At 36.5% G+C, this 23,963-nt stretch overlaps 2 protein-coding genes and 1 pseudogene across 4 annotated transcripts; 1 reads left to right on the forward strand and 2 right to left on the reverse strand.

Moving 5' to 3' along the window:
- Positions 1–3,244: 3,244 nt before the first annotated feature.
- Positions 3,245–5,956, reverse strand: LOC143537572 (glycylpeptide N-tetradecanoyltransferase 1 pseudogene; annotated as a pseudogene). Of its 2 annotated transcripts, none has more exons than XR_013136085.1 (2): positions 5,848–5,956; positions 3,245–4,614 (listed from the first exon to the last, which is right to left on the reverse strand). The product of XR_013136085.1 is annotated as a glycylpeptide N-tetradecanoyltransferase 1 pseudogene, transcript variant X2 (transcript). The 2 variants fall into 2 exon arrangements; XR_013136081.1 differs by having other exon boundaries at positions 5,837–5,933.
- Positions 5,957–7,341: 1,385 nt separating this feature from the next.
- LOC143537586 (purple acid phosphatase 18-like) lies at positions 7,342–10,390 on the reverse strand. Its single transcript, XM_077031323.1, has 5 exons — positions 10,152–10,390; positions 8,362–9,030; positions 8,086–8,274; positions 7,907–7,995; positions 7,342–7,699 (listed from the first exon to the last, which is right to left on the reverse strand). Exons 1-5 carry the CDS (start codon positions 10,311–10,313, stop codon positions 7,480–7,482), a joined length of 1,329 nt encoding a protein of 442 aa, XP_076887438.1. The 5' UTR covers positions 10,314–10,390; the 3' UTR covers positions 7,342–7,479.
- Positions 10,391–14,279: 3,889 nt separating this feature from the next.
- LOC143537592 (polyadenylate-binding protein RBP45-like) lies at positions 14,280–18,729 on the forward strand. Its single transcript, XM_077031331.1, has 6 exons — positions 14,280–14,687; positions 15,542–16,016; positions 17,994–18,049; positions 18,131–18,261; positions 18,339–18,435; positions 18,523–18,729. The coding sequence occupies exons 1-6, from the start codon at positions 14,334–14,336 to the stop codon at positions 18,727–18,729; spliced, it is 1,320 nt and encodes a 439-aa protein (XP_076887446.1). The 5' UTR covers positions 14,280–14,333.
- Positions 18,730–23,963: the final 5,234 nt, after the last annotated feature.

Here is a 23,963-nt window from a genome sequence, read left to right on the forward strand (position 1 = left end):
GAGGGCTGAGGTGGCATTGGGCGACGGGCGGGGAACACCGCCGTGGGGCGCGGTGGATTTCACCGTTCAAACGGCCGGCGCGGATGGTGTGGATGGTGGGGCCCTCTCTCTCTCTCTCAAACACACATACATACATATGTATATATGTATTAAAGGGGCTTTGAAGCCCCCCGCACCATAGTGGGGCGACTTTCGGGTGGGGTTTCGAAGCCCCCAGTGCCCACGTGGCGTTGACGTGGCATTGGGAGGGGCTTCGAAGCCCCTCACCATAGCGAACAGTCTTATTATCAAATGTCTCATAAACAAAAAGTGAAGAAACCAAAGTTGATTAAACTGAAAATAAAACACACTGGTCATTAGATTTCCCCATTTCATATTACAATTACGGACATTAAACACAAAATAACATCACTTCTACATCAATAGGTGTCGAACAAAAGACTGGGTCATGCAACAATCACTCTAAAAACGGCTTTGGAATTGTCAACTCAAACAAACACTATTAACAGTGAAAAAATCGGGTAAATTACACTATGTATAAAAATTGGTCAAAATCATCGGAATTGTCAACTCAAAACAAATATTAAAAGTGGCGAAACTTGGACATGTATGCCTATGGGGCGGGACTTAATACGTATAAAAAAATTATAAACGAGAGGGGGTTGGGCTCAAAATCTCGGTCATAAACGGGTAAATTTACACAATGTGTAAAAGTTTTTGGCCGAAAACGAATAAATTTACAATACCAAGAAAAAACGAAGGGTCGGGCCATCTCGGCCCTACAAAGCTACGCCCAAGATTATTAATCAAATGTCTCACAAACAAAAAGTGAATAAAACAAAGTTGATTGAAGTGAAAATAAACCACATTGGTAATTAGATTTCCCCTAATCATATTACAATTACGGTCACTAATTAAACACAAGTAACATCACTTCTACATCAATACGTTTCGAACAGAAGACTGGGTCATGCAACAATCAATCTAAAAACGGCTTCTCTTGCGGCTACAAACTTCATCCACGTCACCACCACAATCCACGCAACAAATATTCACCCTTATGTCATTGCACTCACCATGACATATGTTACACGTTCAAACGAAGGTCTGGATCGTGTAACAAATAATCAGACTTATTTTGTGGCACTGATCATGACATATGCTACGCCGCCCTTTCTTGGTTGGTCTATTTTTAGGTGAGGGGGTGGACTATCTGGTCTTTTCATACTATGGTGGGTGTTTCCTACTAGATTAGCCTCTCTCAAAACGGTTGGATTGTTTACATGTCAGGTTTTTATCGTTCAATACCACAAAATATTATCCATAGAAAAATACTTATGAAAGTGATCTAGTCCACTGTTACTATCAACCCACCATTCGCCTGGCTTTAATCCCTACAACTGAAAGAAAAGACATAAATGACATTGTGCATCGTAACCCTCTAACAACACTTTTGAGTACAAGGATGTCACGTTTAAAATACAAATTTGGCTTGGGTTTAACATTGTGTTTGATTCGGTTTTTTTGCTTTAATAATAAAGATACTTTAAATATGAAGCATAAAAGGAAAAAAAAATGACATATTACTTGAGACAACTGCTTGCTTGAGCAACCGGCGGCTGAACGGTTTTTGTGTCCAATTTTATGAATTTTCGGGTGGGTTAAATCCAGATTCGTTAGAAACCGAGACCAGCTAGAAGCTGACCCTAGCCGATCTTCGTCCTCGGTTACTAAGATGAATGTGGAGTTATGAGATCATGTGTGATAAATATGGGAGGGAAGTATGGGTTTTTCGGTTTGTATAGTTAATAGTTTGGTTGGGGAACAAGTGAATTAAATAAAGATTCGGATCTCAAATGATATTTTATAAATTAGAACTGAAAGAATGAAAAAAGCATGGCTTTATCATAATATTTCGGCCATTGGTTGGTGGGTTTGGTTGTAATTAATTACCTCTGGCTGTGAGTGAATATGGGTATATAGGGTCGTTATTAGCCGCGTGTTTTACAAGTTAGTTGTTAAAAAAAAATAGCATTCACTTGTCATTTTTTATTGGACTTGTTTCTATTTTTAAATATAAGACTATTAGCTATTAGGGCGTGTTTTACACGTTAGTTGTTAAAAAGAAATAGTATTCACTTGTCATTTTTTATTGGACTTGTTTTTATTTTTAACTGTAAGACCATGCGTAGTTACAATGCTATACTTATGGGCATTTTGTGACATTTGTAAAAAATGCATAGATTATAAATTTAAAAATACATAAATACTTGAAACAACACTTTATTAAATAAATAAAATAGATAAACATATTATTCCCAATTCCATCGGTGTTTGGCTTTTGTTGTGACTTCAAATGTGTCGTTATCGAGAGCGTTAATTTGTCTGGACATATTTTGTCATTTCGAACATACTTGATGCTCTGTTCGATCGCTTGACCCTCCCTTTGAAACAAAATGGTGACAAACTCATGGCCAAATCCCAATATTCGTTGTTTCACCAAGTCTTCGAAAACATAGACCAAAACCATTGCTAACATTTCGTCTTCTTCGTGGCCCCATCTTCTTGTCACTACCCAAATTATTGATTTGGGATTTGGTTGCTCAAGTGATGGGTATTTGTTGAGTAATTTGAAGACAAAAATGAAGAAAGTGTTAAGAGGATGAGAAGGTTTTCGTGTTGTGGTTTAAAAAAATGAAATGAGGGTTAAGTATGAAAATGCGAGCCATCACAAAGTTGTGTAAACATTGTTAGTTATTTCAATGAAATCTTTTGCTGTTTAAAAAACTCTAAATTCATTAGAACATGGAAGTGGAAGTGTCCCCCCCCCCCCCCCTTAAAGATCGGAGATAGGGGTTAACAAGACGAGTCACCAGTGAGCTATCTAAGATCAGCTAACTAAAAACTCGAATCGAGCTTAAACAAACTCAAGCTTATATTTGAGCTCATTTAATATTGAGGCACTGAAGGCTGAACCAAAGTGTCACTATATAAGCTCAACTATAGCACTAGCCTTGCAAGTCTAAACAAACTTGGTACCTGTATAACTTTCATCTAATACATCACATATTTATTTACACAATTAATAATATAACAATCCCAAAATAGCTATGTGTGTGTTACCCTGTCTTTCAAAACCAGATAGTCATAACATAAGTATATAAGAAACAAAATGAAAAAAAAAAATTCACTCAACTTTAAAGAAAAAAAAAAAGATGGATGTTTATGAATTCAAGAGATCAAATTACCAACCAGAGTACATAGATAATTATCAAAATCTAAAACCAACACATAATATCCAAAACCATGATCTAGTTTTCAAACTACAAAAGCACAAGCCCAAGTTCTGATGATTTTAAGATGTTCTTAATCCTATAATTATAAAGATAATAGTGAAGCTTACCGTCACCCGGCCCGTACTTCAACTCCTTCAAGAATGTCTCATTATGCATCACATCCAACGCGTTAAAAACATCAAAATCCTTCTGTTTTGCTGCAATAAGAGCATCATTCATCAGCTGAACTAACGGAGTCTTGGTTGCAACATTATAATAAGAGTATGCCGCTTTCAGAATCGAGTGAGTCGGGTGCCCGAGAATCGACGATGGCAGCGTGTAAAAACTGCAGAAATCGGTTATTTCGTGAGTCTCGGGGCTTTCAACCACGTAGCTGTCAACAACTTCCTCTTTTGGAAGAATCCAATGTTCCACGTCAAGTTCATCAAAATCAGGCGCAACCACAAACTGCAGTAAATAAGCTCGAAGTAAACGGGTCACTGCAGGTACATCACGAAGTTCCATTTTCCTAAACCCGGGTGTGACGGGCGAGTCAGGTAGTTTATACAGCTTCAAGGTCCTGCTCATTGTCATCCTCGGGCCGAGCCTTGAAAACCCGACATCAATAAGCTTTTTAGGGTTCAACGATCGGTGCCAGTATTGGCAAGAGGTTATTGGCGTCGGTAAAACGACCCCTGCCGTATAAGCAGCTTGCCATATGTTTTCCAAATGAACCCTTCTCGTGACCTCTTTGATCATCACCGGGGCCAAACGTTTGGACCTTAGTTTCTTATGAACACACAAGAAATTAACCTCTGCCATGCTTACAATTTCATCACGAACCCGCATTCTCGCAGGGATTCCCGTTATGAAGGCCACAAGCTTTTTTGAAGTCTTGACACGAACACCAATGTGCCAGGTTTTATAATAGCCCGGTGGATGCAGGGCCCACCTGAGAAACTCTTTTGAGTAATTAAACCTGAACATGTTTTCGTCATCTTCCACATAATTGTTTGAAAGAAGGTTATAGACCTCTGCACACGTGTCTGCAGAGCTCATATCACAAGTGACCCATTCGTAAGGATTCGGGAGATTATAAGGCTCTTGTTTAACTTCAGAGATAGGTGTCGGAGGTTCAATCGGGCCTTCAGGCAGGTTCGTGTTGGATAGATCCTTGAACTGCCCAACGGGCTGCGTTTCCCAAAACTTGTGCCTTTGTGAGAGTGAAAGTGTTTCTTGAACCTCTCTTGACAACTCATCAACTGACGCTTCGTTGTTAACAATCTCCAAATTAGTATCGTCGTTCCCTGATCCATTCTCTGCCATTGTCAATCTAACCCTAGATACAATTTTAAGATGTCAATATTATAATTAGACCAAAATCATACACTGCACTTATCAATGTCAAATTCAAATCTAATAAGGATGTGCACAGTTCAGTTTGGGTCGGTTTTGGGCTAAACCGAACCAATAACCAAAATTTGGTTTTTAAAAACCGTTTAATTTCAGTTTTTAGATTTTCGGCTTGGTTTCGGTTTCTTCGGTTTTGCCTCTTGAGCTAGAAATATTGAGTCGGAAAAAAAAATTGTCCCAAAATAATGAATTTGGTCCTACAACATTTTAAGAATATATATCTAACTGATTGTTATATAATATTTGAGTAACATATTTATTAAACTTTTACAAATTATTTAAAATAAAAAATATATAAATTCAGATCAGTTTATTCGGTTTTTATGACATGCAAAAGCAAAACCGAACTGTATGTTCGGTTTTCACAAAAACATAAAACCAAACCGTCGGTTTTTGTTTCAGATCAATTTTTCCGATATTTTTTTTCAATTTCATGCACGCCCCAATCCTGCTCTCTTTCAATCCTTCATTTAGTCTAATTTTTTATAAATTACTTAAAATAAAAATATAACATTTGGTTCAGGTTTAACCAAACCTTAAATTAGGTTTTTACCTAAGCTGCTAATGCGGAAAATATCGGATATCGGTCAAGGACGGATATATGAGATATCAGTTATCACGGTGAGATATCGGTAATTTTAATATCATGCAAAATTCATGCATATAGCAATTTAACACTAATAATTCAGTATACCCTCCTACCATTAACAAATTATTCTTTTGCAACTTGCAAAACACTAACAATCGTAGCAAGTAGGAACTGATTAAGACTTAAAGCACTGATATCGGAAATATTGGTGATATATCGATCAAATATCGCTGATATTATCGGTACAGATATTCTGACAGATATTTTACCAAGGGACCGATGTTATATTGGCAATATCAACTGCATAGGTTTTTACAAAAACATAAAACCAGATCAGTTAAACACTTCAATTATACAACATATATATAATAATAAATTAAACGAGATCATAACTGTTGGCACAAAATTCAACAATTAATAAAGTCATCATACAATCAATCGATGATCGAAACAATTTAATAACATAGAGCACAATCAAATCATAAAACAAGGTAAGCTAATTAATTAATCTATTGAAACCGTTAGTAATAACAAATTAACGAAATAGAAATAAACTTACTGTGTGTAGACCTGAAGTCGACGGCCACCAGCTGAAACTAGCCCTAGCTTGCGTCAAATCTGAGAGCATATATACACAACATAACATTATTATGATACATCAAGGGTAGTTTTGTACTTTCAATATCTTCCTCGGCCCAACCAACCACTTTGGGCCGCTTTTATGTTATTATGACACTTTTGATTCAAATTTTTATGAGAGAATGATATAGATAGATAGATAGATAGATAGATAAGAGTCATAGAGGTGGAAAAAAAAACCGGAACCGGTTTTACTTATACCGGGTTTTTAATATCCGACCCTGCCCGTACCCTACGGATAAAGTATGCATTTCGGTATTAAAACTCAAACTCGAACCGGACCCGATTTGTACACGGTAATACCTGAAAACCCGAACCGGTTCCATACCTGGAACCGGGTGTTTTCAATACCCGAAATTGGGTATTTCAAATACCCGATGTGTACCCGAACAGTACCTTAAAATTACCCCAAAAAGGGCACCCTCTTAAAACAATTCAATCTATTCCCGGAAAAAAGCCCGAAAACCCCGATAATAGTGTTTTTTCAACACCCGAAAATAGGGTATTCAAATACCCGGTTCTATACCCGACCTGAACCCGATGCATAGGGTATGGTTTTCAGAGACAATACCCGGATGAACCCGATCCGGGTATTACCAATACTCGATTTTCCAGTACCCGGTCATACCCGAACCCGGTTCCATGCCCGGAACCGGGTATTTGAAAACCTGATTTGTGCACCTCTAGATATAGATAGGTTGTAAATTTGAATCGAGTTTGTTTACGTCTAGTGTCTGGTACTTTTGTTCGACGAGTGTGTTTTGTTGGTGTTTGTGGTGTATCGATTTGGGTTCACGATGAGTTGTTTCGGGCATTGTTTTTGAGACCGGGATTGGTTCACTCACCGGTTTGGTTCTACATAGTTCTCTCGGTTCTTAAAAAATCGGTCGGTTCAAAACGGTTCACCAATCCGACTAGAAAACATGACCGGTTCACTATGGGGGTGGGGAATCTTTTCTTCAATCAAATTTTTATTCAACCTTCACTGTCATTTTTTTAGACAAAATTGTTCAGCCAGTTCGACCAGTGAACCGGTAGCATGTATGGTTTGCTATCTGATTCGGTTATGAAAACATTGGTTTCGGGTAATAAGTTTTAAACAACACTGATTGGTTTGGTTTACAATTCAGATTGAAAACAAACATGGAAATATATGAGGGAACCATTATCTTAATCACACTATACGCCACTTGGATTATTGTCATGTGTTGTAGCATGTTTTTAAATAACCCATTTAATTGTTTTACAAGTAATAAAACAAATAGTTTTTATGAATATGTAAATTTGTACAAATTAGTAGCCAAACGTCGATAATCATGTAATAAAACTAAATTTAAAATTCTATTAATGTCACATATGTGTTTGTATTTTTTAGATGTTGAAGTGTCACAAATCAAGCAACCAAAAGTATACACAAGATAAACAGCAGTGAAAATGGCTATAAGCAACGATAAATAAGATATCGAGAATAGAGGCTGTCAAGTAACATGTACTCTTAATAGTCGCGTATGTACACAAGCATAACGAAATCGAGTGTGATTTATACTACCAGCATTTACTACATTAAGGATACCAAAGTATTTCTCTACCTTCTTTTTGTCCCTTGGCACCACAACCAGTAGTTGTAAGCGACGTTATCCACGCCTCATCAGACCTCACGGACTCATCATCGTCGTTCCTGTGCCAGCTCCAAAAGGCATGACTCGAGTTCACTATCTTCAGCTCGCCATGACCAAAACTTGCTTCACGAAACACAGACCATTCTGGCAACGGATCCTTGTACCTATTCACGGTCAACCAAAGTCAAACCCCGTGTGTCAGTGGCCATAACATTAACATCTCCAGAATGTATGTTTAATGCAGTTAATGTGAAGAAAGTTTTAGTAATGAATTACACAAATAGCCCTTAGACTAAGTTAACTGTGTCGTCACTTTTTCTTTGTGCAAGGGCAAAATAGTAAAAACCCAAGTTTCATGAAACAGAACTTACTTGTGTGCCAAACCTTCTTTGTTTCCTCCATCTCCGATCGTGATGTGAACAGCACCACACGGGTCAGATTTGCCATTGTACACGCGTTTCTGAAAAACAAGAATATTATATTAATAACCAATGAAAGTTATGTCCTAATTTTAATAAAAAATAAAACTAGCACGAGGTTAGAAGTATACCGATCGTTCATAAGCATGCACGTGACCAGCAAAAACAATATCAACACCAGCAGCATAAAGCAACGGCTCCATTGCTTCCATCATCTTGTCGCCTGCACCTTGATGTGCATAATTACTATTATACCATGGCACGTGGAATAATGCAAGTAACCATGGTGTTTTTTTACGGTCTACGGTTGAAAGATCCGCCTGTTAAACAAAAAAAACAGAAAAATTAGAACGTAAACGTTACTGTTGACATAACTTATATTCCTAAGTTAAAAATAACAAACTTACCTTTAACCAGTTATATTGGTCAGAATTCTCATCATAATCCGTATACGAACCGAGCATTACAACATGAGCACCTGCAACTTCAAACGAATAATAAAGATTCGAACTTGATCCACTTTCTTCATAAGGCATTTTCCACCTGGCATTATACGATTCAAACCCGTCTATAAAAAACGGTATATTCTCCTTCTCATGATTCCCTTGCGTAACCATCCACGGTCTTGCACTCGCAAGCGGCTGCACCAGTTCACCAAACGTGTCCCACCGTCTCTGTACGTAATCAGCATAAGAAAGATCACCGGGCAGCAGGTGCACGTCATACTCACATAAATCAATGTGGTCCAAAGTTGACATTGTCCAGCCCGTTTGACCTAAATCACCAGCTACAGCGAATGTAACCGGGAAGCTTGACGGTGGGGTTTTGAAGTGGAACTCGGATCCTTCGCCTCCGCATCTGTAATAGTAAACGGTGTTGGGTTTTAGTGGCCCGATAACAGTGTGGTGTATGGTCCCTGAGTTGTATAATATGTAGCTGTAAGAGGTTGTCTCTCCATTACCCCTGCAAGTGTATCTGCCTGGTGATGTACCGTATTCAACAAGTGAAGGAGATGACGGGTTACTTGTAATCCAAGTTACCCGAATGTGGTTTTCCCCTGCCAAGGAAATATGCACCTGCATAAACAGAAACTTTAAGTATATTTCAAAACGCCCTAGAAATCGGAATATTTAACTTTCATTAATATTTATTCAATAAAATCTACCATATAAAACAGCAACAAGTTCCTAAATGGCAACATGATCTGTCATTGCAGTGAGATAAACGGTTGGGCTCGTGGGCCGGATTGTGGAGATCACGGGAAAGGAGAAGGGTGCAAGGCAGTTTTATTGTGCAAGGTTCAGTTTGGGTCTGTTTTGGCCTAAACCAAAACTTTGGTTTTTGGATTTTTGAAGACTGAAACTTATTTTAGTTTTTGGTTTCGGTTCAGTTTTGAACTTTTCGGTTTTGCCATTTGAACTTAAAATTTTTGGGTTGCAAAAATTCTTTTTGCCATTTAGGCGTAAATGATTTTGTTACTTAATAACTAACTAATAGTTATACAGTAGTGCTAAAAGCCTAATAGATATGAGTTACATGTTTGTATTTATTACAGTCTTATAAATTACTTTAAATTAAAAAAATCTACAAATTCAGTTCGGTTTTTTCAGTTTTTAGTACATGCAAAATCAAAAAACAAACCGTAAGTTCGGTTTTCACAAAAAGATAAAACCAAACCGCTGGTTTTTGTTTAGGTTCGGTTTTTGGGTCTATGCAGTTAATGCGGTAAAACATCGTATACCGGTCAACGACCAATATTTGACCGCGGTGGGATGACTGATCACCGATATTCAGAAAGCGTCAATATCGCCACTAATATTGACCGATAACTGATACATCGCCGATATTAACTGCACAGTTTTCAGTTCATGCACACCTCGAGGCAGCCGGCCCTAAATCCGGACCGTTTAGTGTTTTCTTAATCATGAAGTTATTAGCCGTAGAATTAGCTTCTATATAAACATGTTAATGCACTTGTAACTGTTTATCACCGAAATAAAAGAATACCATTGTGTGTAATATCAACAACTTAAATCAGGAACTGAGAAATTTAACAAAACCCTAGGATTAAATACATGTATTTGATATATTAACAATCTATTCAACCAATAGATATATAAATTACACTTCGATCTACAATAATTATAAATTCACGAGCATAATGTTAAACAAAAGTAGAAGACAAATTAAATTAAACCTGTTGAGGTTGAGATGAAGGTTTTGGATCCCATGGAAAGTGTAAGGTTTTCCGAGCCGGTGGCCGGACGTAATCGGCGGTGGCGGTTACGACGGTGATCAGCAGAACCACCACCAACGCCGCCGGCAGCGGTAACAGTATTTTGAGGTTGTTTGGCAGCATTTATTAGCTATTGTTTTCGTGTAGACTGTGAATTTAATGATATCGTCTGATTCAGGTATCGTCTGGTCCGAATTAGGCAGCATATATATATTTTATACAATTATTATTTGATTTCATTCTTTTTATTGTTTTTGTTTATTTATAGATAGACCTTATTTAGTTATTATTGTCTTAACAAAGAGACAATTCTTTAGTCTACTTTTCCTTTCTTTAAAAGTTGTTTTTGTCTTTTTAAACTTTTTATAACTAATTTGAATTTTCTCATTTACAATGATGAGAAATGACCCGGATTTAATACGAACTTGTATCGACCCGACTCATGAAAAAAATATTCGGATCCTCGATAGCTTTTAATGCCACGATCTATTGTGAACAAATGGGTAGAGTGAATATTTTCTCTCAACCAATAAGATATCAAACCACGTGTGTCTTTGTTGCAAACTTGTATCAACATACATGATAAGTGATATTAACCTACAATCCATCACTACAAACATTAAATACCACACAATAGAGAAGACTTGTATATGCTCTTTCACTCAATAACACTTTACTTCCATACTTATTCTCTTATAAAGAAACTAGTATTGATTTTCACGTCGGCTGAAAAACACATCTTTCTTATAACGAGGCTAATGGAGGTTTATGTATTGCAGGATTAACCGCTAGAAATCGCTAACCAAAAAAGTTTTATTGTTGAATGGGTATGAATATTAGTTGTGTAAATATTTCTTGAATCTTTTGTTATTGTAAGTTGCTTGAAGTGTCTTTTTTAATCAAATGATTTACAAGTTTTATATAAATTTAGTTTTCCTTTGATTCTAATTTATGTGACAAATTATAAAGTGGCAATACCGTGATAACCTTTTATAGCAATTTCGTCCAAGAAACATAAAGCTAAAAAGACATGATATTGAACAAGGAGTGTGACTAACTACTTTTTAAAAGACAAACGATGTCGTTTACGTTGGAAGAAATTTCCCTCTTTCTTTTATTGAAAAATACATATGCTTCATAAATAGTAAGATTATAAATGAACCGAATGAACAAGAATGAAACGAGACGTGTTATAGGGTGCTTGATGGGTTGAAGCATGATGAACTAGCTAGCGTTGCTATTAAATAACAAATAAATTCAAATAAGTATGCTAATAAACATGAACACATGAAGTTAGGTTAAATGATTATAAATAAACAAAAACAAACCAAAGTAAATGAACAAACGGGTCAAGTTTTCATGTCTGTTCGCTTAAGGAAATAAAAAACAAGAAGTGGAGTTCTTTTAGCTGTTTTTGGGTCGTGATATTGGGTTTTCAATATGTCATTATGTAAATCTTTTCCAATGAAAGCTTAACATGTTAGTTTTAAAGCTTATAAAACGAAAAACCATCGAGATCCAAATATAAGTACACTTGAAACTAAAACAATCCATATGTGTTAACACAACAACATTTGGTAAGTGGTAGAACAAGATAGAAAACGATGAACAATATACCCAAGTGTCTCCTTCTTCGAAAGTAACCCACACCAATCAATTATAGAACCCCAAGACAATTAGGGGTGAGTTCGGTTTGGTGTGGTTATTGGGTGAAACTCAAACCGAAACCAAAGCTATCGATTATTTTAGAATACCAAACGATTGGTTTTCGGTTATTTTCGGTTTTTTTATTATGAGTAGACATTACAAAAAAAATAATAAAAAGAATTCAAAAAATAGAGTACCTCATATATATTGAATTCAAAATACAAAAATAGACATGTGTTACGTGGAACCAAGTAAATTCAAAACTATTTGAGTAGTAGAGTTTAAAATTTAACAAAATTTTTAATCAAAAAAACACTAAAAGTTTGGCCCGAATATTCATTTATTATCTTCAAATTATAGACCTAATCTTCATCATCTTCATAATTTTCATCACTGTCAATGGTAGATTCTTTTGGTGTTTTGTTTCCGGTCATAATATCTTAAAAAACACGTAGAAAACGTAGGCTCGATTTGGTTTTTTTGGTTTTTTTAAATGGATAACTGAATCTAAACCCAAAAATCGGTTTTTCGAAAAACTAAAAAATTAACCGTTGGTTAATGCTTACGTTCGGTTTCTTCCATTTCGGTTTTTTCGATTATTTGCACCTAAACGTCAAGAACACAACACATGGATAACACACTCTTTGATCGTGATTTAGCAAGTACTCGAAGAAATAGCCGATTTACAACCGACCCAAACAATTTATGTGATTAAAGTGTTAAAATGTTTTTTGTTGTGTTTTGGCTCTCCAAAACCGTAACACTTAATCTCTCTCTCTCTCTCTCTCTCTCTCTCTCTTTCTTGTTCTTTCTCCCTCTAGAATTCTAACTTCATGGTTGAGAAAATAATGAGAATACCAATTTAAATTTGTTCAAACCCCATATTCATGTGTTTCGCCCTCGCCGGGGACAAGAGATACAAACATAATCCTCATAAAAGGAACAACATCATGCGAGTTCAAACAAAATGACGTCTTTACCATTATGATAAATGTGTATCAGTGTTTCATGTGACTCGTTGATATAAGCATAAGCATGATAAAATAAATGGGACGCCACACATAAATCCAGTTATAAAAATATTTAAAACATGTCGCACAAATAACATTACCCGTGTCAAATCATCTATATAAGAATAAAGATCTATATAACCACATTATTTGTGTGTATATCATGCAACTCCATAAAATATATCAACCATATAAAATGATTCATTTGATATTATTATTTTACTCAATAACAATAGTCTTGAAATTGACCAATGCGTAAGTCAAAACAACAATTTAAACCAACATGACATCTTTACCATTATGATAATGTGTTTCACGTAACTCAATGATATAAGAATAAACATAATCAAAAAGTAGGACGCCACATATTAATCCAGTTGCAAAAATACATAAAACATGTCACACGAACAACAATACTTGTATCAAATCATCTATATAAGAATAAACATTTTTATAACCACATTACGTGCATGTATATCATGCAACTCAGTAAAATATATCAACCATATAAAATGTTCGTTTTATATTATTATTTTACTCAACAAAAACAGTCTTGAAGTTGACCGATGCGTAAGTCAAAACAACAATTAAACCCCATATTTCGATCAATTGCTTAGCTTATGACCTTTTGAGTTCATACATCAACGGTAAATTGTCATATATTTTGTGCTAGACTTATAAATCCAACACACGAGAGGACAAAATCATGGCAAACGTGACATGAAAGCATTTTTGAGAGTTTCCGTTGTGAATATTAAACCAACGTTCTTAAAACTGAAATGAAGCAATTGCTTTAACTACAAATCAAGCAAGTCACTAGTTCAGTGAACATCCACACGGTCACTCATCCGGTCAACATCCAAAGGACTGCTCATAGTTGAACACTAATCATACATAACCCACGACTGAACCGACGAACCATAAACCTATGTAAGAAACTATCTTGACCCTCCTCGAATATTGACCCATCACTGTTACAGAAGAAATGATAATAGAGACTAAAGGTGCCCAAATAACCCGAACCCTTAACCGAACCCTCCCCCCCACAAGAAAAAAAAAACTTAGGACTAGTTTTTTTTATACCCGGGTTTTTACTACCCAAACATGTACCCGACCCTATTCATAAGGTACAAATAGGGTATTCATTTCAGTACCAAAAACTAAAAAAACATATTCTTATAATATTATAAACAAAAATATAAAACGACACCCGTACTACGGAGAATAATATCTATTACCAATATTATAAAACCCGATTTGTGCACATGAAGACTATTATAAAAAAGGATATAACTTATGGGCTTTGAGTTTCTTGTCATCAGCCCATAATAACCAGCCCAATGACTTTAATTTCACATATAAAACCTACACAACTCGGACAAAAATATCCTCTGGCACTAATCAACCCTATCTTTAATTAGGGTCTATACTATCCATCCTAGGGTTCTTATCCCTAACTTTAACCTCTACCTTAGGGTTTCTATCCATGATGCAACCAGGCAACGGCATGGCCCCACCACAACTAGCTCAGATGCAGCCGCCACCGCAGCAACAGCAGCAGCAGTACCAGCAACCGCCGCAGTGGATGATGCAGCCACCGCCACAACAGCAGCAGCAGCCGCTGCCGCCGCATATGTGGGGCCAGCAGCACCAGGCGCCGTCGGCGGCGGCTCAGCAGCAGCAAGCCGCGCTGCAGATGATGCAAGCTGCTGCGGCTCAGCAGCAGCAGCAGTATGGAGGTGGTCAGGCGAGTGATGAGATCCGGTCGTTGTGGATTGGGGATTTGCAATATTGGATGGATGAGACTTATGTTACTAATTGTTTTTATAATACTGGAGAGGTATTGTAATTATTATTATTATTATTATTATTATTATTATTATTATTATGTTATTTGTAACCCTAGCTTAATGTTTTGTTTATTGTAACCCTGACTTATTATGACACTTAGGGGTTGTCTATGAAATTGAAACAATCTATTTGAGACCGAGAAAACCGAATTGAATTAACCGAACTCGAATAAAAACTGACTGGTTGGTTTTATGTTTGATTGTTTTCATAAAAATTGAGCTTTTGGTTGGTTTTGGTTTTGCATGTAATTAAAGTTAAAAATTTAAAGCTTTTTATTAGGGGTTGTGCATGAAATTGAAACAGTTGATTTGAGGCAGAGAAAACCGAACTGAAATAACCGAACCCGGATAAAAACGGACTGTTTGGTTTTATCATTTTATAAAAAATGAGCTTTCGGTTGGTTTTGGTTTTGGTTTACATGCAAAGTGTTTGGTTTTATGTTTTTGTAAAAACTTAAAATTTGTTTTGTTTAGGTTTTGAATGTAATTAAAACCATTTAAGGATTTTTTTATTATTTTAATTTTGATTAAAGTGTTAATAATTTGTAAGAATTTGTTAATAACACATATATATTTTAGCCCAATTGTTTAATAATCAATTAAGTTTTTATTTAGGAAAAATATTTTTGGTAGGAATTTAATTTTGTGCCAATTTTACTGAACTGAAACTGACTGATGTTTAAAATTTAAAAACCTAAATTTTGGTTTTTGGTTTGGTTTGGGCTCGGAACTGACTCAAACTGACCTATCCACACTTATTGTCATGTTTATTGTAACGATAACTTGACTTCATGTTTTATTTAGATCTTTAAAGATTTGAATTTTAGTCTAATATTGTTTTCAGGTAGCTTCCGTGAAAATTATCAGAAACAAGCAAAGTGGACAGCCTGAGGGATATGGTTTTATTGAGTTCAGGAGTCGTGCTGGTGCAGAAAATGCGTTGCAGACCTTTAATGGAACTACAATGCCATCAACTGAGCAGAATTTCAGGCTCAACTGGGCTACATTTGGGGCAGGGGAGAAGCGCAATGGTGATACTCCTGATTACACAATCTTTGTTGGTGATCTTGCTGCAGATGTTACGGACTACTTACTGCAAGAAACATTCAAAAATGTGTATCCATCTGTGAAAGGAGCAAAAGTTGTTACTGATAGAGCAACTGGACGAACTAAGGGATATGGCTTTGTTAGATTTGGAGATGAGAGTGAACAAATTCGTGCCATGACTGAAATGAATGGTGTTCTTTGTTCTTCCAGGCCAATGAGAATTGGCCCTGCTGCTACTAAGGCTGGTTCAGGTGGCGGTGGCATGCAAAAAGGTATGTTTTTGAACTTTGTAAATGTTGTCACCCTTCGTGAAACTACTCTCAGATGATTGCTTTTGTTTGATTAAATACTTTTATGTTAGATTTTATCTTTTTTAGATAGACTTGTTTTGTTTTTGGTTCTTTCTGTTATGCACTCAGATGTTATATCGTTTGTTTCTTGGGGATACTATAAATTTTAGTCATTGGTTCATTTCATTCCCGCAGTTAGTTACAAGGCAGTATTTTTAACAATGTAAAAGTATGCATAAAAACTTATAAAAGCTCATGTTGTCTCAAAAGCAGGACCCAGAGAGGCTCTCATTTTTGGGTGCCTGGAACCGATTTCAGCTGAAATGATTCTACTTAATCGCAGTGGTCTGGTTTAGGTCAGTGGTTATGTTTATGTAATGAGCTTCTTTCCTTATTACAGTTCCTTTTCCGCTTCGTTTTCTACATTCAGCTTAGCTTTCCCTTTCAATTCCTTTTATTTTCTACTTCTATATTTGGTTACCAGTATTAAAGTACACAGTTTTTTACTTTTCTGTAGTTGCGTTTCTTTCTTTTCTATTTGGTGTTTTTACAGTTCTTAGAACCAAGTGTTTTCTTTCTCACATTATGTCATATTCTTTATGTGGTAATGACATTTTTTTTTCATCTTATATTTGGGCGTATCAAGTCTAAAAGCTTCTATAGAATATAGGTCATCTTTCAGTACCAAGTTAACCTTTTTTTTAGTTCTTTGTTTGTGGTGGCTTGATGGAAATGTGCTATGTTATCTATCAGTGAGCTTGGATGCGAAGTTGTACTTTCACGGTGATATATCGGTTATATACATATACATACATATATATATATATCACATTAAAACATTCATAATATTAATACTTAATAGTAACATCAAAACTTCAAAAGTGAATATACATGTATCAATACTGAATACTAATAAATAATATACGTACACAATGTTTTAGATTAAAAGGTGTGGTGAGTAAGCTTATTGTGCACGAGAATCATACATACACCATATTTAGGATTTTAGGTGAGCTGGGTTGGGTCTTCATATTTAAGATTTTAGGGGTTAATAACTTAATATAATATATACGGGCTTTAAAAGCACTCATAACAGGCCCAACCGATATATCGGTGATATGACCGATACACACAAAGTAAAATATCGCCGATATATCGGTACTTATCGGCGATAATAACGACTCCGATATTAAAACCGATATTTTGGACCGATACGCTGCTGGGGGGCCGAGAACCGATATATCGGTGATATAGCACCGATATATCACCGATATTGATAGCTTAGGTCTTAGATAATCAACTCTAGACTACAAAAATTGATATTAACAAGTTGGTTTTGTGCACATGTTTTGTCTGTGTGACTACTTTTCTGTCAAATGGTGTGTTGAATTACTAGTGTATGTCTTGTCTTGAAAGTAACTTTTAACAGATTTAGAGGGTGGTTAGGAATAAAATCTATCATGGAAAGAATTACAGGCTCCTTGAAGATTATGGAAGTAATTTACTAGTGTATGTTTATCTGTTATCATGTTTTATTATGGAAGTAATTTTTGTTATAATATCAGTGTGTCAGACGTGTTCATGAGTTCTTTCAAACCGTGTGTGTGTAGATTACTAATGTATGATAGTTAAGCTTATCCTCTAACTTTTGTTGTATTGGAGTGTATGTCTTTAGTACTTTTACCTTGACTATCTTAATATCTTAAAGCTAACTCGTACATGCTTCTAGTTAATGAGGTTGCTTTCTAAGATATGTTTTTATTACAATTTGGTTGGTATTTGTATATGTTTGTGTTATAGTTTCTATAGTATTTACATTTTGTAGTTCTGTAAGAACCTAGAGTGTGTATTCTACTCAAGATAGTGCTATAAAGTTTATATGGTTGCATTTGTGTTAAAAAAGTCTAGGGTTTTTAGGCGCTTCTGAGAATTTTTTTTTGACATTTTTAACATGTGCAGCTTCCTACCCGAGTGCTGAAGTCAATCAAGGAGAGAGTGATCCTAACAATACAACTGTGGGTATTGTTGTGTTTATTCTTTTGACAGATCTTGTTGGGTTATATCCCACATCTTTAACAAACAAATTATGATCGCAGATTTTTGTTGGTGGGTTGGATCCAAGTGTTTCTGATGCAGCCTTGAGGCAGGTGTTTGGCCAATTTGGTGAACTTGTTCATGTTAAGATACCTATGGGTAAACGTTGTGGGTTTGTTCAGTTTGCTACCAGGTAACAACAAATCAATATTCTCACATATATATAATTTTTTTTGTTATACTTAATATTTTGTCAGTCTTGTGTTATAGGCAATCTGCAGAGCAAGCTTTGTCGCATTTGAATGGGACAGAGTTAGGAGGTCAGAGTGTACGCCTTTCATGGGGCCGTAGTCCTTCCAGCAAACAGGTTTGACTTTTGAGTGTAATTATTACTTTTAAAAAATTTAACCTATAGTTGGCGGTGCTTGTATTTGACTCGTGTATTTGTTTGCAGGGACAGCCCGAACAAGGCCAGTATGGTGGTGGTAGCGGTGGCGGTGGTTATTATGGTTATGGACAGGGATATGATGCTGCAGCGGCGGCTTATGGGTATGCTCCACCAGCTCAGGATCCAAATGCTTATTATGGGGTCTATGGAGGAGCAGGCGGGTACGCTGGTTATCAGCAGCAACCACAGCAGCAGCAGGTAAACCTGTCTTGATGTTTGCTTGTTTTTTTTTTTAAATTATCTTTATTGGATTTGTTATGAAAATTGATTTGGTTTTGTGTTGCAGTGATGTGGAGTGTTGACAAAGTGGGTCTGTAGTATAGAGTTTGATGATATGCTAAACAGGGGAACCTGCTGACATTTTTATTATTATTGTTCTTGGTGTTTTGTTTGTTTGTTTGAAGATACTTTGTTGAGAATGTTGGAAAGCCTAGTGTGCTTTGTAAGTGATTGTGTTTTTTACTATTTTTTTATGGTAGTTGGCTTTGTCACGGTTAGGGTAGGTATGCATATTTGCTTTCTTTCATCATATTCATATATGTGCCTATGCGGTTCATATATGCCCTAAAAAGTATACATAGTCACAGACTCACTCTTTTTAGCTGTTGATCATAACGTACCACACCTTATATTCATCATAAGCTTTAAATTCATTTTGGTAGATTACAAACTTAGCCTCTTAAAAAAGAAATTCGTGAACCAAACGCACTTTTGTGTTTTGTGTGACGTTTGAGGTGGTAGCCTGTAGAGGTGCACAATATAGGGTATTGTTAAAACTCGAAACTGGTTTCTTTCACACCGGGTAGAAAACGAGACCGGTTCCAGTCGGGAAGGGTCGGTTTAGTGGAACCGGTTAGGGTAGGAACCGGGACCGGGTTTTATGTAAAAACCGGTTCAACCTGTTTTTTTTGAAATTTAGATAATATAGCTTTTAGAAACCCGGTTTCAATGGCTATATAGGCGTTTGTGACCGTTGGAATCGGTTTTTTACTATATAAAGCTTACCAACATACTATAAATAGCAAGGTGTTGTGTGTTCTTAATTAAACCACTTTCAAAACTATAAAACTCACTCTAAATCACAATTAAGGTTAAATCGACAAAAAATGGCAACTAACAACGACGTTATGGTGATCGAAACAACACGATGCCCCGATGTTTGGGTTCATTACGATTTGTGTGTCATGACCGACTCACAAGAGATGGCTTGGTGCAAGTACTGCTCGAAGTTTCCGAAAGCGGGGTCGAACTCCACCTTATGCAAGCATACGAATAATGTTTGTAATAATTATTGTTTAAATAAATAAATGTTCGTCGTTATTAAAAAAGTAACAAAAAATTAATCATGACTAATAAGAAATAAACCTTTACTAGTAATAAACAAAACAAAAGTAGTTATTAAACAAATCAAAACTAAATATTAGTTGAACTTTGATCGTGTTACAAATGATTTTACTAAAACAAATAAAAATTACAACTCTTCTTCGTCTTCACCATCGTCTTCTTCACCACCCGAATTATCGGAAGAAAGCCCGTCCTCCGCCTCCTCATCATGAATATGACGCTCTATTGGTATTTCGTATTCAAAGTTTGCCTTGTGTTGTACACGATCCACCGCATCCAAATGGTTCTTTAGGCACATGCAAATCTCTAGAGACTTGGGAGTTTAATTTGTTCTTCGCATTGATAATACCCTCCCACTAAGAGAAAACACCGATTCGGAAGCAACCGTTGAGGCTTGTATGGCAAGCAAATCACGAGCCATGGCGGATAGAATAGGAAATTCGTTTTGTTTTCCTTTCCACCAAGCCAACAAATCAATATTGCGAATTTCGTCGACCGTTGCGCCCTCAACATAGTTTGCTCCACTATATCGACCAAGTTCACTAGTTGGTGTGTTTCCTCTTTGCCTCTTAGATGCCGATTCACGAACCACATTCATCAAGTTTATAAGTCGGTCCTTGCACGTCCTACTAGTCGTTTTTTTTTTCACAAAAGATGATCTCATGCTTGGACCATAAATTTGAAAATAATGGTCATAAAGGTCTTGAAGGTTTTTGTTAAACTTTTCCTTCGCTTCCGTCGACAACTTCGGATTGATCTCTGTAACATCCCGAAATTTGAAAGGTAATATTAATTATATTACTTATTAATAGATGGGAAGTTTACTCGGGTTATCAGGAAATAAATAAAAGAAAGTTATGTTTAGTTATTTAATGTCGAGTAAGGAACGGGTCTTGGGCTTAGTTATTTTATGAACTCGGCCTGTCTCGACCCGTAGGAAGCCAACCCGAGCCTAACCAAACCCGTAGTATATAAACGAAAGTTCTTGACACTTCCACCATTTTCACCATCTTCCTTCACTTACACCCACCCAAACACTCTCATTTCTAGAGAGAGAAGCTAGAGAGAGAAAGTTCTCAAATCACAAATCCGAGTCCACAATCTTGTTCCTAATCGTTTTTGGTAAGTCCCTCTTGAAAATCATCCGTTTTCATAACCATTTTCGACCTCAAATCGAGCAAAAACTCCCATTTTCGTAACTTGAGTTTTCGGGTCAAAAACCGCCTTGTTTTGGTGTCAAAATGCAAGCTTGTGTGTTTAAAAGTACAAGGAATCGATAGCCCTTTCAATCCCGAGCATTTCCATGTCAAAAACGTCGATTTTGGGTCAAAAATCTGGAAAATCTGGAAAACCCGTGGGTTTCTCCGTCGCCAGCTTGAAGGAGTCGAACCAGACTCATTCGATCGAACCAGTCGATCGAATCAGTCCATTCGATCGAATGCGTAGATCGAACAAGTCCAGTCGACCGAATAGGGAAGCAACCGAATGGTCTCCAACTCATTCGATCGAATGAGTTTTGTATTCGATCGAATGAGTGTTGTATTCGATCGAACGTGTTCCTATTCGATCGAACGTGTTCCTGTTTGATCGAACGTGTTGTATTCGATCGAACGTGTTGTATTCGATCGAACGTGTTCCTATTCGATCGAACGTGTTCCTATTCGATCGAATCAAGCCAGAACCAAGTTGTTTCCAAGTTCGCCTAAGGTTTAACTTCGCCTGAAGCGAAGTTCGTTTTTTTAAAATGAATTAAAAACCTAATGGGAAATGTGTTAAGGCAGTTATTGAAAACGGGTAGTAGTAGTTAATTGATATGTGTAAATATTATACAGTTAGCCGAGCCCAGTTAAAGAAAGGAATTACAATCAACGGAGAACGTAACCGTATTCAGGTGAGTTTCTAGCCCCCTTATGTGTTATGTTTTCGGGGCTGTGTGCATACTCAATATGTTGTTAATACGCTTATCCTAAGAGATAAGTGTATGCCTTATGTGAATGATATGATATGTATGAATGATTGCTTGATGTTACGTGAACGATCTTCGGATATTGCACGTACTGTCAGGTTGTAACGCTATGTGTAAGGTAAGTATGATATGTATGTTTACGTGTATGAACGTGATAAAGATAATAAAAGAAAGAAATGATAATGTATGGTTGTATGGTAACGAAGAGGGAATCGAACCCTACTAATATTCGAGAACTAGGGAACCGAACCCTACTAATGTTCGAGGAAAGAGGGTACCGAGCCCTAATAATACTCGAGGAAAGAGGGTACCGAGCCCTAATAATACTCGAGGAAGGAGGGTACCGAGCCCTAATAATACTCGAGGAAGGAGGGTACCGAGCCCTAATAATACTCGAGGAAAGAGGGTACCGAGCCCTAATAATACTCGAGGAAGGAGGGTACCGAGCCCTAATAATACTCGAGGAATGTAGGGCGTAATGCTCTTTATAACATAAGATATGAAAGTAAGTTAATACAAAAGAAAGTAAGAAAGTATGAAAGTAAGAAAGTATGAAAGTATAAAAGTATGAATGAAAGGATGAATATATTGTTATGTGAATGGTATGATTATGTGATTATCTAGAACTCACTCAGCGTAGCTGACTTTTAGTATGCACGCAGGTGAGTAGAATGAGGCAGCTCGCTTGAGGGGACACATGGCACTGAACGAGAGTCTGGCATCTGAAGACTTGTGATGTGTTAACTTTAATGCTTTAATGTGAAAGACAATGAATGTTTTGAGACCAATTATGAATTATGTAATGTTTTATGAAAGTTTTACATTCCGCGTAAATGTTTTAAATAACTCTGATATTTAGAACTGTGTTTATGAGTAAATCCAACACGAAAGTAGGGTTACCGGTAACGGGGCCTTACAATCTCGTGCATACCCATGTTGTCGAATATTTCCTCGATCGTTGTCTCAACCCAATGAACATTCCAATAGGGGTTTAAAGCGACGACACAAGTAAAGACCGGCAACATGTTTTCAAAATATTTTAAGAACTTTTCCTTTATTACCGCCATAATATTCTTGAAGAGTTTGTTCTTCTACTCAAACTCTTTAAAGTACAAGACATGTAGTACAATTCTTGCAAAAGCCAACAACTAGTAGGATTTAAAGTACAAGACATGTAGTACAATTCTTGCAAAACCCAACAACTAGTAGGATAATAGACTCCCGATAACTTTGTTGTTGAGGTTTTGAACACGTCAAGATACTCCAACAAAAACCGACATTAACCCAATCACTTTTGGGAACCATATCGGCCTCGCGTACATCAACAAGATTGTTATGAATACTTTGTAGAGTTTGGTGTTGGGAAAAAGCATACTTGAGCATATGACAAGTTGAGTTCCAACGGGTTGGAACGTCCCAATTCGCCCCCCAATACTTTCTTTTAACCGACTTGCAATAGTTCTTATATTCAAGATTCTTTTACCACTTTTGAAAACATCTTGTAACATAAGTTTAAAGAATTTTAAATCTTGACAAATGTTTTCATTGTCGAGACTTTTTTGAACAACCAAGTTGATGATATGTGCAACACATCGAACATGAAAAAAATCCCTGTAACAAGGTGGTGAATATTTAATGATAAATTTTTTCGGCCGCCTTAGTATTGTTTGATGCGTTGTCAAACGAAATCGAAAATATTTTATTTTTCAAGTTGTAAGTCGTTATAACTTCATCAACCAATTCAAACAATTTTTCGGCGGTATGTGGGAACATGAAGTTTTCAAAAGCGACGGTGCGTTTCATCAATTGCCATGTCACCGGATCAACCCAATGAGCGGTGACACATATGTATGATTCGGGTAACCCGTGTGGTGCCGACCAAACATATGTAGTTAAACTAACCATCTCTTGTAAAGAATCAAAAAACTCGATTAACTCTTTTTTAGCACACTCCCACAACTTGATACAATGACGTCTTAAGGTAGTACGACTTACATATGTGTATCGCGGTTGTAGAGTTTCTCGAATCAACGACGTCAAATCTGGGTCGTCAAAGTGGTTAAACGACAAACCTCGTTGAATAACGAACTTTGCCATTCTATCTTGAACTTGATTCGTGTTGTAACGAAATAGTGTA

Source organism: Bidens hawaiensis, unplaced genomic scaffold (assembly GCF_021521415.1).
Source record: "Bidens hawaiensis isolate Kalapana, Puna unplaced genomic scaffold, B.hawaiensis_p1.1 tig00000780_1, whole genome shotgun sequence".
In the NCBI taxonomy this organism is placed as follows: domain Eukaryota; kingdom Viridiplantae; phylum Streptophyta; class Magnoliopsida; order Asterales; family Asteraceae; genus Bidens; species Bidens hawaiensis.